Source organism: Capsella rubella, unplaced genomic scaffold, assembly GCF_000375325.1.
Source record: "Capsella rubella cultivar Monte Gargano unplaced genomic scaffold, Caprub1_0 scaffold_8, whole genome shotgun sequence".
In the NCBI taxonomy this organism is placed as follows: Eukaryota; Viridiplantae; Streptophyta; class Magnoliopsida; order Brassicales; family Brassicaceae; genus Capsella; species Capsella rubella.
Genome location: NW_006238916.1, coordinates 2,578,097 through 2,599,566, shown reverse-complemented (window position 1 = coordinate 2,599,566; position 21,470 = coordinate 2,578,097). Strand labels below are relative to the sequence as shown.

Below are 21,470 nucleotides of genomic sequence, written 5' to 3'. Positions count from 1 at the left end.
ATGTTTTATTTAAACTTATTATATAAATATATGATTCACCATAATCGACTGCACTGCAATAAAATTAAAATGTAACATATACTAATCAGTTAAAAGTTATATATATATAATTATTTTCTCCGCCCTATAGCGCGGATCCGAATCTAGTTAAATATACATTAGGGTTTTATGTTTGGTTCTGTAAGAAAATATTTTAACGTGGTTGTAAAACGAATATCGTGTCCGTAAAAGTTAATATGGAATATTTGTTTAGTTAAAGTGTTAATAGAGATGCATTCGTTTTTTGTAAATATAAACTTTTATTCGCTTTTTAAATTAAAAATACTTCTCTATTAATATATAGGGGATAAATAAAATATTGCACATTTCAGACGGTGTGTTTTCACGTGGTATTTGACTTCTTTTGGCCAATTAAATTAAGTATTCATCAATCAATAATGTATAAAGGAGATTAGAAAGTGGGATTAGAAGTCCTTTAAAATCTGCTTTTCAAAAATTATTGTTTTATCTTATTTTCTTAATTAACAGAAATCATGCATAATCCTGCTTATAATTATAAGATAAGTTAAATAATTCGACCAATAAAGATACAACTAATGACAATATATTTATATGAAACTTTTACGCCAATAATATGTTCTCTTTATCTTTCTACTTTACAAAGGAAAATGAAAAAAAAAATGAAAAAAAAAAAAAAAAACTCTAGATATGTTATCATAAACATGTCTCATATCGTGTTATTGTGTTACCAATTCCAATTCAAGTCTTCATTTTTTTTTTGTAATCTCCATTTTGGCATCAGTTACATCACATTCATTGCCAACAAGATCTCCAAAGTTCATATTCATAACAAAACTAGTACTATAGTCTATAGTTTGACATGCAACCTATAAACTAAGTTATTATGAACGATGTAAAAAATAATATATATAGTTATCGAAAAGTAGTTTAATAAGAAAGAAAGAGTCAAAAAGAATAAAACCTTCCAATGGTTGTGAAGAACAGAGCTGACAAATTTTATATTCTCATAAGACAGCTTTGTATCTCTTACTACCTCTCTCGATCTACCTTCTGATGATCTAACTCTAGTCGCCGGTCTACGTTTCCGATTAGCGACGCAAATGTCGCTGATGTTTTTTTCGGCCAAATAATCTTTCCTTATGTTCTTAAAAGATCATTTTCTAGATTTTTCACACATATTAAAAACATCTAAAAGTTGATATATCATTTTTTGTGATTCACGGATGTTTAGAACTCTAAACCAATAATATTTAGTTATTTACCAAAATTTGTAAATTCTAACTAATAACGCATGGATAACTTAAAACAATTATCTTTTTGAAACAAAAAAATTTCTCTAGAAAAATTATCTTTTATGAACGGAGGGAGTATGTTATACTTATAGTCTAACTCGCTCGGCAGATTTTTCACACAGAAATTAGAAAATTTAGGTAATCATATTGGTGTCACCAATTAAGTGTAATTGTAGTCATCTCTTAAATGTAGTTTCAACATCATTAACTATAAGATTCTAATAATACTGAAACATAATGTTTTCTGAAGTATATAATTCATATCAACCATGAAATTATAATGTTTTTGACGATAAAATATACCTTTAGTATAACTAACCAACATATAGCCATTACTTAGCTCTAAAATTTAAGGAAAAAACAAAACTCTTTAAAGAAAATCTGACCTTTAAAAAGATTTGGGAGTATCATGAAAAATCCAATAATGAAGCCAATAAAGTATCATTAGAAGAAAGAAGGTTAAGCCAATAATTAAGCAAGAAAAAATCCCAAAAACTAGAGAGGTTTCTTAAGGAGAATCATGAGTTTTTAAACAACAATGGATACAAAGATGATCAACCGTCGTCTGAATCTTGAAAGATCATCCTCACGCCGCCTCACTTCCGACGAATCGATGAACTTTCTATTTTGAGTGCTAGAGTTTATTAGGTAGTAAATTAATAGTGTTGGGATTTTATCAACCTCGACTTTTAAAACCTTTTAAAAATTATTTAAAAATCTTTTAAAGACTTTTTAAAAACCTTATAAACCTCGTTTAATACATTTTAAAATCTTATAAATAATTCGATCGAGTCTCCACATAGTAGTTATTATCTAAAAATACTTTATAAACCATATAAAACTTCATACTTTTTCAAATTTATGTACATTATTAAGTTATCAAGGACACTAATGAAAAACAAAATGTGCTCCTAAAATCAAATCCTCCAGATATATGCTATAAAGTATAAATGATAAATGGTACTCATATATAGACTCATAATTGAACCGACAAAACCCAATGTACATGTTGAAAGAAGACAAATATAGTAATATTTTAATGATAGTTACAAAAAATAAAAGAAATACATTACTTTTGACAGCAATCAATTTTTAATTATATACCAATATCTCTGTATCTCTGTCTCGTAATTTTACTATTTAAGAGCACCTCTGTAACATGTGCAACAAGTACAGGGACCAAAAAGTTTAAGACTTGATTATACTGAAATATATAGAAAATCCACATCCAGAAATGACCTAAAGTTATATATATTTGACATATTTACTTCTTTTCATCAGATTATTTGGTGAAAAATAGGATTTTTTTTTTTTTTAATCGCACCGGGGCATGCTATTGATATAATGGTATCGCATTCGCATGTTCCTCGTCAAAAGAGTGTCTCCGTGAGTACCATCTTCAAGTGTCTTCTGGTTTTGATCAGACGCTCTATTAAGTTCTCTTAAGGCTCATCTTTGTTGTTCCTCTCTCTCTTTCTCTTCGAAAAATTGAGTTCTAATGATTATTTCTTTTTTTTGAATAATCAAAGAGCTTCTGGACCGAATCCCATACATAATCTCAGACCCGAAACCAAATCATGTTATATGGTTTCGTCGCAATCGCTACTCGAACCGGCGACCTCTAAGCTTTTGTCTGAGATCTTTACTAATTGAGATATTAGTACTTGCTCTAATGATCATTTCGTTAGCTATATAGCAAGGATTATTCGGCATACGTACGTAGGTATTAAATTAAACTAAACTAAAATCAAGATTCGTTAGCTATATAGCTAGGATTATTCGGCATACGTACGTAGGTATTAAATTAAACTAAACTAAAATCAAGAATCAAGAAAAAGAGAAAGATGGTGAGGACACCATGTTGCAAAGAAGAAGGAATAAAGAAAGGTGCTTGGACTCCTGAGGAAGATCAAAAGCTTATTGCTTATGTTCAACTCCACGGTGAAGGTGGATGGCGTACTCTCCCTGAAAAAGCTGGTACTAACTTTTTTGGTATCATCATTATACAATCATTAGCTTTGCATGACCATCATATTAACTAGCTATTTATATTCTTTTTTTTAAGAAAATATATTATATTTTGACCAAAAGAATAATAATGTAATGTGTTTACGAGATGTATATATAGGGCTGAAGAGATGTGGAAAGAGTTGTAGATTGAGATGGGCGAATTACTAAAGACCAGACATTAAGCGAGGAGAGTTTACTCCCGAAGAAGACGATACCATCATCAAGCTTCATGCTATTAAGGGTAACAAGTAAGAAAAGCAGCTTTCTCCTTTTCTTCTTTTTACTTTTATTTTGGATTTGGTAATCATTACTATATGTGTATTGTTTCATGCATGACAAAAGGTTACTGATTTTATTTTCTATTTAAACAAAATTGGATTCCCACATTGAAAACAAAATGGTAAATAAGAGCATCCTTAATAAGGGCTATCTTAGGGGTAAGAATTACATAGAAATGGTAAAACGCGCTAATTAGTCAACCACTAAGATACTTTCCTATGTAATTCTTACCCATAAGATACCTTTGTTAAGGATGAAGTAATACTTGGGTTCACCCCCTATTAGATTAATCAATTAAAATTAATTAATTTGCCACGTCGCATACTATGTATAAAAATAAATCAAAACTAAAATCATTAAGAAAAAATAGATAATGGAAAATAATATAAACCCTAACAACTATTTTTGTCAACCCAAACCAAAATAGAATTTCGTTTAATTACAAAAGCTAAACCCTAACCACTATTTTGTCAACCTAAACCAAAATACAATTTTGTTTATATAAAAAATCTAAACCCTAACCAATTTTTAATAAACCCAAACAGAAATATATAATTTTGTTAATAAAAATCATACAGAATTTCTTTCCTTAACTTTTTTTATTTTTTATTTTAATTTTGATTTATATTTTAAATAAAAAATAATAAGGCATATTGTTAATAATAAGGCCGTCTTTAGTAGTATTTACATGCGTGTGTTACTGTTGAAGGTGGGCTGCAATAGCGGCTAGTTTGGCTGGACGAACAGACAACGAAATAAAAAACTATTGGAACACAAATCTAAAGAAACGTATAAAACAAATTAAGAAAGGCCTCGTCGATCCCATCACTCACAATTCTTCTTCAACCGGTACTCAAAACGCTATCGAACCAACAAACAACAATAAACCGGTACGTTCGTCCGGTTCCGCAAGGCTTCTAAACCGCGTCGCAAGCAAATACGCCGTCGATTTTAACCGGGATCTACTAATTGGACTCATCAGTAGTGGAAACCGAACCGGAGAGATCGATCCTCGAGACTCCACATTGCTCAACATAATGGTGGAAACGTCGTCGTCGGTTTATAACAACAGTAGTAGTACATTGTCCGACGACATATCCGACAACAGCTGTTTCAACGAGTTCTTTAGCAACGAAGAGATCATCTCTGATGATGTGTATACGACAATCGATAATATCGATTTTATGGAGGAGTTAAAGGAAATATTAAACGGTTCAGGCGCCGAAATTATTGAAAATGCTTCTAATGCAGCTGATGAAATTGGCTGTTGGAACGAATAAGATCACAATCTCATGCATGCACGTTTGTTTTTTTTGCTTTTGCCATCAATTTGGTTTTTCATTTTATTTAATAAAGATCCAATGATATAGAATGTCACTTTATGTTGCGCTTGGACACCTTCTTCTCCTTCAATATCTAGAATCACGACGAACGACTATAATTACGCATAACTGGAGTCCTGATGCGTTCCTGGACATCGAGTCACCAAGGCCGCCGTCCGTCCGTCCGAGAGCACCATCCGGCCGGCCGCATCTATCAACCGTTCGGGCAAAGTCTTCAACAAGCGATCAACCCGACGACAACGATTCAGCCTCAACACTTCAAGACATCAATAAGGATCATCAAGACGAGTAAGGCGAGGTCATCTCATGGTCTTCTTCAACGATCAACCTTTCGACAAGCCGAGCTTCAACCATTCTCACCGAAGGTTCGTGGACCGCATCACCACCGAGGAACCTTCGATCAAGACAAGCTTTGGGAAAGCTTATCTCGAGTGCCTTCACCTCCACGTCCGAGTGAAGGCATCCCTAAGACGTTAGGTGAGCTGTACTCTTTTTCCCAACTTCATGTTTGTCCCAATGGGTTTACCAAAGGGGTTTTAACGAGGCAGCCAGTCTAATGCATCTCCACTTCGATCCCACTCGACTCACGACTTGGAAACGTTAGTAGAAAAGCTCCGGAGCCGAGGAAGTGAAGATCCTATCTCCAAGAAGGCATCCATCTTTAATAAAGCCTTCTCCATCGATCCTTATCGATCCGTTTTCTATTTTCTCGAAGAATTCTCGGTCATTTCACTTTTTACCGAGAATTTCTCGATCCTTTTACCTTTTTATCGAGAATTACTCGACCTTTTCACCTTTGACCGAGAGAGCCGTTAGAAAACGCGCTTTCTTGCTTTTACTTTGTGTGGAGCTTAAAGACCCACGTGTCTAGGGCAACTTTAAGCCCACTCTCTCGATCACTTGTCTATTTAAGGGCAAGACTCTCGATTGTAATGGACACGCTTGAATAAACTACCAAAAATGTTTCCTTTTCTCGCGTCTCTCTTCGTTTTCTCGAGCCGTGAAGGTTAGAGATCGAAAATCCTTGAAGATCCTCGAACCGGGTTTCGTTGATCTTCAAGCCGACCGTATCGTGAGTTCTTCCCATAGCTCACGTGTCGTCATTCGATCCACACACATCCTGTCCGAGCACTCCTTCATTTGTACGAAGGGTACTCTCCACCCCAAACCTTCCATCGAAGGCTCTGACGGTTTCCGAGCCTAGTCATCGACCCACGGTCGTGCCATCGATCATATCCATCGCACCCGGGGGTTCATCATCTCATGTAAACTTATCTCCATTAATCTACATCATGGTGTGAAGCATTACTAAACCCTTGATCAACACGATTAGACCAAAATGATTTTAATATGATCTTATTTACTTATAATTATTGAACAAATAGATAAAAATAATAAAAATAAAGAAAATTTTAATAGAATAAAAATACAACAGAAAATAAATAAATAAAAAATCTGGCTACTCAAAATCCTATAAAATAAATTCGTATTAAACTTGGTATAAACATGATAAACCCGTTTAAGCTCATGTTTTTTCACTATAGAAAATCTCGATATTAGGGTTAAAATTATAACCGGATTTCATATACCCACTAGGGTCTTACCCATTATTAACATCTCTACTTCTCATTGTTAACTTGTATTTACTTTTTTTTTTTGGTCAACAATCTTGTATTTACTTTCTAAACTCCAAGAAACTTTCATATAGTTGTCACTCCAAATTTCACTTTTGAATATTGATTTATTTTTCTTATAACCAAACTAGTCTTGTTTATATCAAAAACTTTTATAAGGAGTAATTGTAATTTGATCACAATATTAAAATTTAGTCAAGATGGGAGTCAGGCAAGTGAGGAGGCAAGTCCCCCAAAAGAGTAACATTGATGTACTCATTAGGGAAGTGAGCAGCTAATCCAGGAATCAACAATGCAACAATCCTAAAACACCTCAAGAACCATCCTTCTTTGAACTCTCCACCTTTCCAATAAGGTATGATGAAACTTCGTATCAACTCCCACATTGCATTCATTATCTTTGGTATAGCCCATAAAATATTAAAGTAGTTTTTGTTTGGCTCCTCTTCCTCTACCTGAACATAATATCAAACAACAAAACGTTATAATTATCATCATATAACCAATAAGTTTGTGTCCTGTCTTGTTCCCAAACTATGATCACTAGAAGTAGATTCTCCAAATATGCAACCAACCTTTCCATTATAGAAACTGTCATAGTAAAGACAAGCACCAAAGTGTTTGAACATGAGTGTTTTGTCGTCAAAAGGCAACCTAGGAACCATGTCATTGCAATAAACATATCTTTCGTACTTGACGTCAAACTTCTTCAACGAATCTTTCATGAATGTTCCAAACTCCTCGTCGCCTACGCGTGGCTGCCCAAAAGTGTAAACTCCTTCAAGCCTTTCTAGCATTTTCTCCTCTTCATGCATCACTAACACGGCCGTGAATAGGATCGCTAGGGCACCACCTAGACTATGTCCGGTAAGTATAAATTTGGATGTCGGGTTTTGGCCGAGAATCTCTTTTAAGTTACGTCTAACAGTGTAGTAAGCGTAAAGAGTTGTTTCATTTTGGGTTTGGTCAAGGTTTACTTCTTTAGGCCATCCTTCTTTTTGAAGGCCTAAAGCTTTCAAGAATCCTCCATGGATCTTTCCCACATTCTTAACCTCGTACCTATATTGGACATCAACAATACTAGTTTTATTAGGGGGACTAAATGATGAGGTTATGAACTAACCTAGTTAGAAGTAACTAATGAAAATTTGTTTGTGAAGATAAATAAAAGCAAAACAAAACAACATTACCAGGAGAGATCCAAATCTGTACACCAGTCATCGGCATCGAAAGGATCAGTGCCTCTGAAACTAACGATGATGAGGTTTGGATCTGTGGTTGTGTCTTTTATAACAATCACTTCTGTTGATCTTTGTTTCTGGTAACCTAAGAAATTCAAGGAAAAAAAAAATAATTATATTTTTTTTTCTGTATTTAATATAAATAGAAAATTTTAATTTATTACTCTCAAGACTATGAAATAATTAAGGCAAAATTATAAAATTATAGATAAATTGAGGTTAAAATTTTGTTTAGTCTTCTCCATTATAATTCAAATTTTATGACACATATATATATTTTAAATGAAAATGTGTAAGTCGTAATTAAAAGTTTGATTAGTCTTCCCCATTATAGTGAAGGTAATATATACAAATTTCTTTGGTTGTTATTTTTCTGACTTGATATTATTTTAACCAACCTCATTTAGGTAAGAATAAATAAAATATTGCACATTTAGACAGTGTGTTTCATGTGGTATTTGCCTTCTTTGGGCTAATTAAGTTATTTATTCATCAATCAATTAATAATGTATAGAGGAGAAGTAGTCTCACCATTCCAACAGCTGTAGAAACCTAGTAAGTCCATCTGTGCCACAATACAATTAGTCAATTAGAAAGTGGGATTTAAAGTCGTTAACACACAACTTAATCTGCTTTTTATAATGATTATTTATCTTATTTTCTTAATCAAAAGAAACCATGCATAATCAGCTTATAATTATAAGATAAGTTAAATAATTCGACCAAGAAAGATACAGCTAATGACAATATATTTATATGAAACTTTTACGCCAAGAATATCTTGCTTATCTCCATTTTGGCGTCAGTCACATCACATTCATTGTCAACAAGATCAACCCAAAGTCCATATTCACAACAAAACTATACTATAAAAGAAAAATTCTCAAAAAGTAGTTAACAAAAAAAAGAAAGAGTCAAAAAGAATAAAACCTTCCAATGGTTATGAAGAACAGAGCTGACAAAGTTTCTATTCTCATAAGACAGCTTAGAAGCCATAATTGACAACATTACTTTGTATCTTTTACTTCCTTTCTCTACCTTCTGATCTAACTCTACTCGCCGGTCTACGTTTCCGATTAGCGACGCGAATGTCGCTGATGTTTTTTCCGGCCAAATAAGTTTCCCTGAAATATATCTATGTTAAACTTATGATCTAACTCGCACAAAGGAATTTGCACACAAAATTCTAAAATTTAGGTAATCATATTGTTAACACCAATTGAGTTTGTTTGTAGGACGTCTTTTAAAACGTAGTTTCAACATCATTAACTATATGATTATGATAATACTGAATCATAATCTTTTGTGAAGTATATAATTCATATCAACCATGAAACTATAATGTTTTTGACGATAAATTTTACCTTTAGTGTTTTTTTAACCAACGTATAGCTCTAAGTTCTAAGCAAAAGGAAAAGGATTTGATATGAAATTTTAACTTTACTGAAGCATAATCTTTTGTGAAGTCTATAATTCATATTTAACCATCATTTCGAAACGAAGAAATTATAATGTTTTTGACAATAAATTTTACCTTTAGCTCTAAGTTCTAAACAAAAGGAAAAAAAAAACTCTTTAAAGAAAATATTACCTTTGAAAAGATTTGGGAGTATCATGAAGAAACCACCATTAGAAGAAAGAAGGTTAAGCCAATACGCAAGAAAGAATCCCAAAAAATAGAGAGGTTTCTTTAGGAGAATCATGAGTTTCTGAACAACAATGGATACAAAAATGATCCACCGTCGTCTGAATCTTGAAAGATCATCCTCAAGCCGCCTCTCTTCCGAAGAATCGATGAATTTTCTATCTTCGACATCCGAGGAGAAGAGAAGCCGAATAAGATCAGAGATGGTTGCTTCTCTTGGATCCAACACAAAGTAGTTTTTGGTTGAACACATTTTTTTTGGTATGTTTTTGTTTTTGGGGTTTGTGGTTTAATTTGTCAACGTTAATTGAGTTTCAAAAACGTGGAAGAGTTGTTTTGTAAGCTAATCACGTTAGCTTTGTTTACTTATATAATGTTAAGATTTATATATAGTAATATTATAATATTGTGCCATGAGCCTATGCTTTAGATTTGTTAATTATATATTAATGTTACGATTACGATGGTCATTTATATGAAGGTTGGTGTATATCCACAAGTCAACATTGTTAACACATGGGTTGTTTATAAAACCTACTGGTCGGCTTGAGACGAATATGATTTGTCTAATTGTCTAGTAAATAATTAATTATTAGTTTTGTTGTTATAAAAGGTTTTGAAGTATTTGATTTTGGTTATTTTTCTAACGTTTTCATTTAAAGGTTGGCATCTTAATGATAAATATTAATATTAGAGTTAAATATTTTTCTTCAAAATAAAAAAAAAAACAAAGTTCTTACAATTCTTAGAAAAAGAAATGCTAAAAAACAATTTAAAAAAATATAAAAACATATTTTTTGGAGAGTCAAAATATATATAAAAAATTAAATGCAATTAGTAATAACATTATTGGTAACTCAGCTTAATTTTAATAATTTATTTTTGAAATAATTTAGGAATCGTCAAGGAAAAATTTAGACTATACTCAAAATAAAATGAGATATATAAATTGACTTACTCATTTGCAGAAAGATTCGCCTTGATTAATATCGCATTTGAGTAAAAAATATAAATATTTTATGGTAAGAAAATTTGAGAAAAAAAAAGAAAATATAAGTTTAGTCGGTCACCATACTATAAGCAATACATATTTTAAACTGTTTTAGTGATCGAGACACAATGTCCATACTTCATCTCTCTTCTTCAAATATTCAGTTTCGTGAGCAATCAAATTGGGTCTGTCAGCAATATATTTAATAAGTGTATATTTAGTAAGCGTATCATGACATACTTTTCCTTCTTTGATGAGATCGTTGCAACAAGGATAAAAAATTGTTCCATTTCCAAAGACAACGGAGATTATGTTCAACGCACACTTAAGAGTGATTTTGACAAGACAAGTATCCCATAATAATTTTGCTTCAACTTCTTCAATTGAATAAACAGGAACAAAAGAACACACCAAAGCTACAACAATGAATAGCGTAGTAATCTGAGTGGTAACTTTAGACATCTCTTCGTATGCCAAAATTTCTTTGGTTAATTATTATTTGTAGTTAATTTACTGAACAATGATTTGTGTTTCTTATTTCAAAATGAAGTTAGATGAGCTCTTTATATATAGGTCACTGAAAAATCAACATAGCAATAAATAACATTGTAACCGTAATAGATTTACGACACTAATTATTTTGTTAAAGAAGCATATTATAAATATCATACTTAATTTTTTATGAACATTTAAAATTTAAGAAAAAAATATCAATGCAAGTAAAAACTTCTAATTTAATATGACTAAAGGGTGATGAGTATTATTTTTAAACAAATAAATTTAAATAACAAAATTTAATTAGTAAAGACATGGTACCATTATTATAAAATTTTATTATAATTGTATTTATTTGTTATAGTCAAATTTAACACTAGAGATTGAAATTTGTATAAATACCAATATTCCCTTTGCGAAAACAAATGACTTACATTTAACTAATTACTAGTATATCACCGTTCAACTCGCGATTTTTTTTCTTTTTGTAAAGAAACACAATTTTCCCCGAAACTGGGACCATTGATACATTTTCAATTATTTGTTGTTTTTAAAATAATCAAAGTAATAAAAAATGGGATATAACATATTAACAGTAAATTAATAAACAGAAACATTCCTCCGCGTGTAGCACGGACCCGAACCTAGTATAAAAAAATATCTAGAAAAAATGCATAATAGTTTAAAGATTTAGAAAGAAACAACAACCAAAGAGAGTAAAAACTCAATCTCTTTGAAACTATGGGATCCGGATGTGTATCGAAGCATATAGGAAATTAAAGGTTCAAGAGATTGATCAGTTCAAATATTTACGAATTAACAAGTCCTAATTGTTAAACATTTACCATTAAGTTTCTTTTTTCAAGTCCCCTATGAATACGAATATGATTACAACATTTACTCTAAAGGGACAACCATTTTTGCACATACACACTATCCACCTAGATTTTGTTCCTTAAAATTGCAACAATTGATATTTGTTGTAGCCAAAACTGTAAGCAAACTAAGACAGCTATTGTAGAAGTAACAAAAAACAATTATATGGGCTTTCAATGCTTGTATAAGCTCAAAATCAGCCTAATTCAACTTATCTGCTTTTTTTCAAAAGATTTTCATAAACTTAATTGACAAGGGGTAGAAGTTAAATTATCCAAACAAATCCAGAAAAAGAAAAACAACATTTCCCTATCACCCTCCATCTTTGCCTTCAATCCAAATCTTTCCATCTTTTCATACTCAGATTATAAATACCAACAACTTCTATTTAAAACACAAAAAAAAAAATTGGGAACCAACTTGCCTGGCTCTACAATGGTGGGGGACTTGAAGGGTGTCTTCATTTTCTTTCATTTTTGATTATAAAATGAATTGTTCCAAAGAAGAAGAAGAAGAAGAAGAAGCTCTCTTGGAGTTATCATCATCCTATCCTGCGCTTCTTCGCGGTGTTCAAGCCTGTGGTCTTGCAGATTGGGCAAATATTCTTCTGTTTCAGCCATTCTTTTATGCATTGGCTATGGAATTCATGTCCACATTCTAGTGTCCCCATGTCTTCTCCCTCAGTGTATTCCTCCTGCACCAAGTTTTTCACCATTCATATTCTGGACGAAAAGAAAAAGCTAATATATTCTTATATCTTAATGTTATTGAAGCAACTCATGTATATACCTGACAAATACAGCATGACTCTACATCTTGTGGAGATTTTGTGTTGCTTTTGTACCTTCGTTGCTTTAACCGGTTTGATATGGTTTCCTCGTTAATACCAGTACAAACATCTCCAATCCGTTCTTCTAGTGCCAACAATTCCTACAGTTATGAACCAAAGGAGTGAGGTTTTTATGATTTAACTTGACTCGACAAAGATTAATGGTTTGTTATGGTGTTTACCTCATATGACATGTTGTCTACATCAAGTCGCATGTCTCTATATCGATCATGAATACCAGCAGGCCCATCAAGAAGCGCTGACTGATTTAGAAGCATAACGTCCTGGAGAAATAGCCATCCCGATTTTTTATGTTGCTATGATTAGGCTAGTTCTTCTAGGATTCAACAGAGAAAGCACATGGCAAGTTCGAATTTAGATAACTTTGCTATAGTCAGGAAAAACTAACCTCAAGCCGCAAGTTATTATTAGCATCCCTACGCATGACATCCAAGACATTCTGCATATGTCCAAAAAAGAAGTGCAATGTTAGTTCTGTTTGAATGACTGCTCGAATACAAACATATGGTCTGGTAACTGAGTTAGCCAAAAAAAAAAAAACCATCCACATTAAAGGCTACATGTCAACATAATTTGAATGAACTGACCTGGGACACCATGAGTCTGCTTCTTCCTCTGCTTGCAGCGGCCAAGGCCCACAAAGAATGAGGAATACCAACCACACTATCGCCTTGCCTATCAAGCCATGGACCTGCTCTTGTGTAAGCCCGATTATGCATCTGAGTATTATCACCACCTGGCTGAAGTACAAGCCCGTCCGGAGAGGTAGGAGGGGCCACTGGACGAAGTGTTGGATGATCACCAGATCTCTGGTTTGTAGCATCTACAGCAAGGGAAGAAATCAAGGACCTACGGACAAGTTCAGATCGTTCAGACCTTCTTCTTTGATAGTGTGGTGAATTCTGGTAAGGCGTCCACGCTAGATTAGAAGATGGTGGTGGAACACCTGTTGTTGAACTTGTTCTGGGTAATGATGATGCAATATTCAGGTTTCCACTTGTTACATTTCTGTTACTCTGACTACGAGCCAAATTTCTGAGGTCAGGACCTGGAACAAACATGAGATTCTCTTGAATATTCCCGGATAAGCTTCTTGTCCTTGTTTCATCTAGATGAAAATTTCTCTCAACATGCGGGGTAGAGCTAGATGTTCCACCCGCTAGTGACCCCTCAGTCCACTGAAATGGTGGTAGCATAGTCCTTGAACAAGGTGGTATGCCCACAGCAGGAGCATTTCGGCTACGAGAAAAGACGAAAGAGTGTCCAGGTCTCAGGTCCAGTGAATGTTGATCTGCTGGTAAAACTCCTGATAAATTCGACTGGGATGGAGGAATAGGTCGCCTAACAACAGTTCCCGCAGAAAATGCAGCTAGGTTTACAACTTCTTGCTGATCTGAGGGATTACTTCTGACGCATACATTTCTACTGGAGCTCTCTCCAATCACAGAAACAGGAAAATTTGGAGCAGTACCGGAGACTATTCCTCTTGGTCCATTGTCGAGGGAGCCAGATATATTTATCCCATTTCCTTGCCTGTAAACGGGAGATGCTGGGGTCCACGAACTGCTTTCTCCACGCTGGAAATCACGACAACCTCCTGAAGAAGATTGACCAATACTGCCTTCAAGAGGTTTTCTCTTGTAGGATGCACGACGACCCTCTACAGAAGAACCTGTCCCAAGACTGTTCTCTTCAAAAGATCTGACAGGTTGTGAAACCCTTGTCCCTAGTCCATTAGCTTCTAAAAAACCAGACCTAGCCCTATATGGATTAATATCCTCATGAATTTCTATATATTCTGCATTCAGATTGACATTCTGAACAGGTTGATTTGTGCCTGATGGTTGCCCAAACACTGGATCTAAATCAATTATTTCATTTCTTCGTCCGTCAAAGCATCTAGATTCCATTCTTTGCTCATTGTGACTGGCAGCTTCATCCTTCGTGCCACTAGAGCTAGCCTCACCGCGGCTAAATCTGCGTAAATCCTGTTGCTCGCGATAAACTGAGTTTGCAAGCGAAGCGTTTGATTCATAATTTGCAATCATGTAATCCTGCAAGTCATTATCACCAAGACTATGAATATTCTCCCAGTGATCTATCACACCATTACTTGAAGAAGAGCCATGCTCAAAGTTCACGGCCTCTGATAAATAGCCAAGACTGGCCCTCTCTCCCTGCATCTTGGCTAGGCTTTAACCACAGTTACACTCGAGAGACGAGAACTCACGAGACTTCCCTGCTCTCAACAACGTGCCTAATGGGGAGACTGCAAAACAACAAAGACAGCAGATCATTCAGTAACAAAGGCATTGAAAGGCTTGTATACAATGTCACATAAAAATTGTAACTGTAATAAAAGAACAAATGAAAACACTCAACCAAAACAAAGCTCCTACAATGGTAATAATAAATCGCACCCACATGCCACATATTGCATATATATTCACATGACCTGCTTCATCTAGAACAACACAAGGGGAAAAAACTCACCCGAAGCAAGACCGCTACAGCTACTACTATATAGACAGATTGCAATTCCCGGTATATACAAATGTAGACTCACTTCTAGAGGCCTAAAGGAAACACAAATGATTTAGAAAGAAACTGATAGCACACGAGTTGTTAACAAGCTTAAACAGTAAGATGCAGTTCATATGATCCACCATTCTAAACACACAAAAAACTACTTCACTTCTGTTTTTTACAAGCTAAATCATCAAACTGGCATCTAATTGTCAACTTCGAAACCAAGCATCAATGCAAAGAAGGTACGAATAAAAGCAAGGACCACGCAACAAGCATGCTAGTTGAAACAAAACTAAACAATACAGGGAAAAGAGTGAAAACATTTTTACTCAACTACCACCACAATGGCATCAAAATAAGAGAATATCAAAATGTACATAACCAAATCAAGCACTGCCTCATGAATGACATATAAACTAACCAAAAGGATATAAACAATCACATGCCAAGAAGGTAATAATAAAAAGTATCACAAATCCTCAATACAAAGCAAACATATTGGAAACAGCAAGGTAAAGCAAAGGAAAAAAAAACCACAGCTTCAAGGTAAAGCATCATCACATTCACATAAACAAATTCACAAACCTCAAAAAGAACCAAACTTTTTCACACAAAACACAAAAACAAGTTCATAGAAGTAAAGATCCGATTCAAACACCTAAAACCCATTAACAAAAACATGTTTTTTCTCCTCCTCCTCAATAAATCAAATCCACCGCAAGAACAATTCTACAGAATTTGAAACAAAAAATTTCAAAAATTTCAAAAAGACTGATTTCAAAAACAAACCACCCACCAACCCGATTCTCACATGTTTCGATCAAGCTTTAAAAACCCAACATAAACCAGAAAGGACAACAACATGAGAACAGAACCATGAATTGATCTAAGAAACCTTTAAAAAAAATAAAAATCAAAACTTTATGATGAAACCGATTAAAAAAAAACACTCACCGATTGAAAGGAAGAGAGAGAGGAAGAAGAAAAAACCTACCGCTTTGTGGAGAGAGGAGAAGGAAGAGAGAATGAGGAAAAGGGAAGGGGAAGAGCAAAGCACAACAACACAAATGGGAACAGAAAAGAGGATTATTAGGAGGAGACGACAATGTGTAATTTACCATATAACCAAAAAAAAAGAAATCAATAATTTAAGGAAATTGAATAAAAAGCAAAACAATTTGGTCAAGAAGAGATAGAGAGAAAGAGGAGAAGAGAAGTTATAATTAAAAAAAAAAGTCAGTCATAAGAACAGTTTCCAAAGATACACAAATATTGAATAGCTAAATCCTAAAATCAACAAAATAATTGTAAATATTAATGTGTTAAATCTTACTTTAATGTAAATGTTGAAGAAGAAGAAAAAAAAAATTTTGATTTTTATTTTTGGTAGCTAAGTAAAATTGTCACACGTCCCCAACCAAAAAGTTTTTCTCAGCCTTTGCCTCTACACACGTCCCTCGTTTTGATTCAGTTCAAAACTCAACTAAACCAGACAGAACCGGACCGGACCAGACCAAATATATTCGGTTTCTTTCCTTTTTTTGTTTTGTTTTGTTTCCTAGTTGTGTTGTGTTGTGTTGTGCCATGTAATAATAATCTTTATTTTTTTATTTTTATTTCCATTAGCTAGATAGATTCTCCCAATTTAAATAAGTACAAAAAGTAAGTATACGTGTTCATCAGAATCACTAGTTACCTAAATATGCTTCTAGCAAAAGATTATCTCACCTTATGAATGGTCTTATCCTATAAGTACAAAAGAAAAATTTTAAAAATTATTTGATAGTGTATTATGTTAATATTGATTTTATTTCTATGTGTAATATATATTTACTAATAAATTTTTGGTCAAGATTTATTTTATTGTTTGCAATTAATTCGTGAATTATAAGAAGTGATAAGGTTCATTATCCCCTTGCATATTTTGAATGTTCTTTCTTTCTAATACGTAATTTTAAGAAAAAAATCTCATCCAAATATATATTTGCTAGAATATCAATTAGTATATGGAATTGAAATTTCTTTAATGTTATGATGTACCACTGAAATATGTTTCACGCAAAATCTTATATTTACTTGTGAAACTGAAAGTTGTAGATTTACTAGTTTTTATCTTGGGATGTGAATTTTCTTTTGATGCATATGTTTGTATAATATCATTAGGGTTTAACCCGCGGTACACCGCGAGATAATATTTGCAATTAAAAATTTTCATATCAATAGTGGTTATCTTATGATGGTTTTGCTACTCGATTATAAAAAATGTTTTTATTGTAAGGATATAGAGTTTGATTGATTTAAATAAAAGAGTTGTGGTTGCAGATGCAAAACTTTAGCAAAACATGAGGTTTGGTTCCTAACGTTATCAAATATTTGAATAATTAATTTAGATGTTGAGATTTAATGTGAGTATATACCGAATTTGATTTAATTCTACGGCACGGGTTGTATTTTATACTATAAAACTTTTTTCATATTTTCCATTTCAATATTTTGTTATGTTATATATAGATTTTTTTATTGTGATCTTATTTATTCTTATAATTATTTTCGCCGGCTTATACAAGGATCGTAACTCATTTTATATTACATGTTACAAAATTAAATATTTAACCAATTTATTGCAGTATATAAAACTATACATTTTATTTAAATTCTTACCCGTTTTTTTTTCCTCAAAAAGATTAATTATATTGATGTAAAAGAGTCAATACATAGTTCGTTCTGAAGCCAAAGATGCTGATAAATAGAGTTTGTGTAAAAATTACAATCAATACAACCATATTTAGCTAAACTATGAGCAGCACCATTAGAAGCGCTTTTAACAAAGAAGAAAGTGACAGAGTAGAATTTTGCAGCCTAGAAGTGAATGTCTCGGACTAAACTGGTAATAATATGATTAGTTGATTGTCCATTAATATTTTTGATAAGTGTTTCACAATCACCTTTGAAACATATATCTTGAAGAGCTGATAACAAAGCTTTTGTCTTCGCCTCCAAAGGAGTGTTTGTATGTCCCAAACGTGAAGATCCCCAAACAACTGTTGTATATATTTAGTCAAAATTTTTGTTGTATATATTTTGAAGAATGCTAGCCTTGGGAGAAATAGTATAAATGTTTTTGCATTATATTACTCAAGTTTAAAATACTTGACCCGTTATAATGTTTGTTTTATAAATTGAGCAATTTGTATTCGTTTTTAAAAATTCAAATCATGGTATATGCAAAAAAAAAAAAAAAATCTTATTATATAAATGATATGATGAGTTATTTGTTTCACAAAAATGTAGCATAGAAAGATGTAACGTGAAATAAGAAAAAAATGTAACGTGAAATATAATAATTAATAAAAAATTAATATGATAAGTTAGATATCAAATCTACTATATTTATTGTGATTGGTTATCAATTTAAAAAAATTAATCATGTATTTTACTTTTTGATTTTAAAAAGTTAATAATGGCTTTATAATTTAATTAATTATATAAATTTATATGTTAATTCATCATGTTATAATAAGTATTTTAATAAATAATAAATTTAATCAAATTTGTACTGGCACTGTATTGTAAGTTAAGTACCAATATTGAAGTTGTGTACTTTCTTTTTATTAATATAGAGATGTATAAAATTTTATTTTGTACGTGTTACATTTTTTTCTTACCCCATACATATATAGTATTATAATATTTGTTGCAATAATGGGGCAATAAAATACATTTTGATATATATGTCAATATTTCGTGTATTTAAAGTTGAAACAAAGGGAGTAGTGGGCTTAAAACAGTTAGTGATGGATTTAATAAAAAATTTGATTACTCTACATAAGAAGCCTGAAAACGATCCAAATAATGTTTAATCACGTTTCTTCCTTGCAGGAGTTGCGTGGAGCCTCCGACCGGGTTTTATTAAATTCTTTTTTTTTGTTTTACGGTTATATCCTAATTGATTTTGAGAAAGACTCTACTTTATCTAAAATTAAGGGGTAATTTTGAATTTGTTTTGACAAAAATTTAATGATTTTTAATTTTGTACTTCTCTTTTAATATTAATATGAAGAAGATTTGTAGATAAAATTTTACACTCGTTCTATTACGGTAAAAGAATGTATGATCCATACAAATATTTTAGAATTTTGGTTCGGTTTTGATTTGGTTCATTCTATATTTTGTTTGATTCCATTTAAGTTCGGTTCGAATAGGTTCCAGATATCGAATAAAATTTTGGTTAAATTTCAACACATATAGCTAAGATATAATATTTTTGGTTATTTTGAAATATAAATTACTGATATCTTCGGGGTTTGTAATTGTAAATTTATATAATTGGTTTATAAAACTGATTTGGATATATAATTAGATTTCATATTCCATTCAGTTTTTGGTTTGGTCTGTATTTAGTTCTGATTCATCTGGTATAGGTGGCTATAATTTTTTCATGTATTTTTCGGTTTCATGTTCGGTTTAGTTTTATTTTTCGAGTTAGTCTAAGTTTGGTTCTTTGGTTTTTTATTTTGAGTAATTTTTCCATACCTACTTTGTGACACCCTGGTTTGCGGAGAGGTTTAAAGGAATTGATTTGGCCACTTAGTTCACAAAAGTGCACTTATCTTTTCGGTCAAAAGTCATGTGAGAACCCCACAGTTAACAAGCTGTAGCAAAAACCAGTCGTCGGATATGTGTGAGCTTACATACTAGGATTAGACGTAGGGCCCATTAAGAGAGGAGGACCCATGAGAGTGAACATGGACCCACTAACAGAGGTGACGATCAAAGCGTTATAAGTGGTATCAGAACCGCACCCCGACGAGTGTGGAGTAGTGGGCTCACAACGTAAGGAGGTGACCATCTTAGTGCGCAGCAAATACATTGTGGTTTGTAAGTGGGGTGAATTGCAACACCCTTTTTTGCAGAGAGGTTTGAAGTATTTGATTTGGCAACCTATGTCACAAAAATGCAGTTATCTTTTTGGTTAAAGGTCTTAAGAGAACTTTACAGTTAAGCTTGCTTATGCTAGAGTAGTTTAAGGATAAGTGATCTTCTGGGAAGTGTTTGTCGAAACTGTGTGAGTGAGAACAAAACACAGGAAAATATCATGTGGTGATTTACAGGGTCATTAAACAAGTTTTTAAAGTCTCCCAAACGTAGCAAAATGGCCGTCAGATATGGGTAGGTCCACATACTGGGATTGGACATAGGGCCCATTAAAGGAAGTGGACCTATGGGCTGAGAGTAAACATGGTGACGGTCAGACCGTTACATATTTTTACTAGAGAAACCTCAGGTCACACATGAATTAGTTTTCTAATAAAAAAAAAATTGTGTGCAAAATATGTAAAAGTTGGATTAAACAATGAAGAATTTAACATATCTTTTTGCCATAACATTTAAAATTGATAAAAATATAAAGAAGTAAACAATACATATGTAGCATAGTAAGTAGTTGTGTAAGTATTTTGTGTGATATAAATCGTCAAAAACAATGTAATAATAATAATAATGGGAACACATCTATGTTTAAGATCAATCGTAATATGAATAAAAACCTATGATAATAGATTACGCCCGTGTAGATACACGAGTAATAAAAAGTTTATGTGAAAGTTTAAGTAGTATTCTAAAGATAATTTTTGATAAATACCCTTTTTGGTGTATCCCTATTCAAAAATACCTCATTTATCTATACATTTTCAAAAATACCCCTGTTTAAATATGAAAAATTATAGAGTTTTATATAGTTTATAAGGTAATTCTATATAATAATAACTACTGGGAGATTCGATAAAAATATTTTATAATTTTTTAAGAGGTTTTAAATAGTTTTTACAAGTTTTACAAGGTTTTAAAAAGGGTTTATAAGGTTTTTAAAAGGGTTTATATGGTTTTTATAAGTTATTTTACGTAATTTATGAAAAATATGTAAAATTTTATACACATACAAAGTTAATTTGTGTGTATATTTATAAGCTTACACACATATTTGAATAAATTACAACATTTTAGTAGGGTTCTGGATAAATTTTGAAAAGAGGGTATTTTTAAAAAGTGATATTTTTGAAATTCCCCCTATTCTCAATATTAATTTTCTATATTATTCCATGTTTAAAATAGATTTAAAGGTCACACACTCTTTGTCGCAATACAATTTAATTGTACATTACATCATAGTAAATTTTGATTTTAATACTATCCACTCAACCCAAATAGATAAGACTATAGTTTTCATATCAAAATATTATGTGCATTATATCAAATTAATATTTT

The 21,470-nt window shown here is 32.3% G+C and overlaps 2 protein-coding genes and 2 pseudogenes across 4 annotated transcripts; 1 reads left to right on the top strand and 3 right to left on the bottom strand.

Annotated features, from left to right (window-relative positions):
- Window positions 1–3,157: 3,157 nt before the first annotated feature.
- LOC17875810 lies at window positions 3,158–4,882 on the top strand (annotated as a pseudogene).
- A 1,831-nt stretch (window positions 4,883–6,713) lies between these two features.
- LOC17876336 lies at window positions 6,714–9,782 on the bottom strand. Its single transcript, XM_006279556.2, has 6 exons — window positions 9,412–9,782; window positions 8,751–8,944; window positions 8,352–8,385; window positions 7,770–7,905; window positions 7,155–7,638; window positions 6,714–7,034 (listed from the first exon to the last, which is right to left on the bottom strand). Exons 1-6 carry the CDS (start codon window positions 9,716–9,718, stop codon window positions 6,771–6,773), a joined length of 1,419 nt encoding a protein of 472 aa, XP_006279618.1. The 5' UTR covers window positions 9,719–9,782; the 3' UTR covers window positions 6,714–6,770.
- Window positions 9,783–10,557: 775 nt separating this feature from the next.
- On the bottom strand, window positions 10,558–10,918 carry LOC17874879 (annotated as a pseudogene).
- Window positions 10,919–12,004: 1,086 nt separating this feature from the next.
- LOC17875879 (probable E3 ubiquitin-protein ligase RHG1A) lies at window positions 12,005–16,398 on the bottom strand. 3 transcript variants are annotated; one of them, XM_023777772.1, is made up of 7 exons: window positions 16,201–16,398; window positions 14,822–14,946; window positions 13,265–14,731; window positions 13,066–13,116; window positions 12,839–12,940; window positions 12,617–12,757; window positions 12,005–12,521 (listed from the first exon to the last, which is right to left on the bottom strand). In XM_023777772.1, the coding sequence occupies exons 2-7, from the start codon at window positions 14,858–14,860 to the stop codon at window positions 12,369–12,371; spliced, it is 1,953 nt and encodes a 650-aa protein (XP_023633540.1). In that variant the 5' UTR covers window positions 14,861–14,946; window positions 16,201–16,398; the 3' UTR covers window positions 12,005–12,368. The 3 variants fall into 3 exon arrangements, with proteins under 3 accessions (XP_023633540.1, XP_006280121.1, XP_023633539.1); XM_006280059.2 differs by having other exon boundaries at window positions 13,265–14,946; XM_023777771.1 differs by lacking the exon at window positions 16,201–16,398 and adding an exon at window positions 16,161–16,200 and having other exon boundaries at window positions 13,265–14,946.
- Window positions 16,399–21,470: the final 5,072 nt, after the last annotated feature.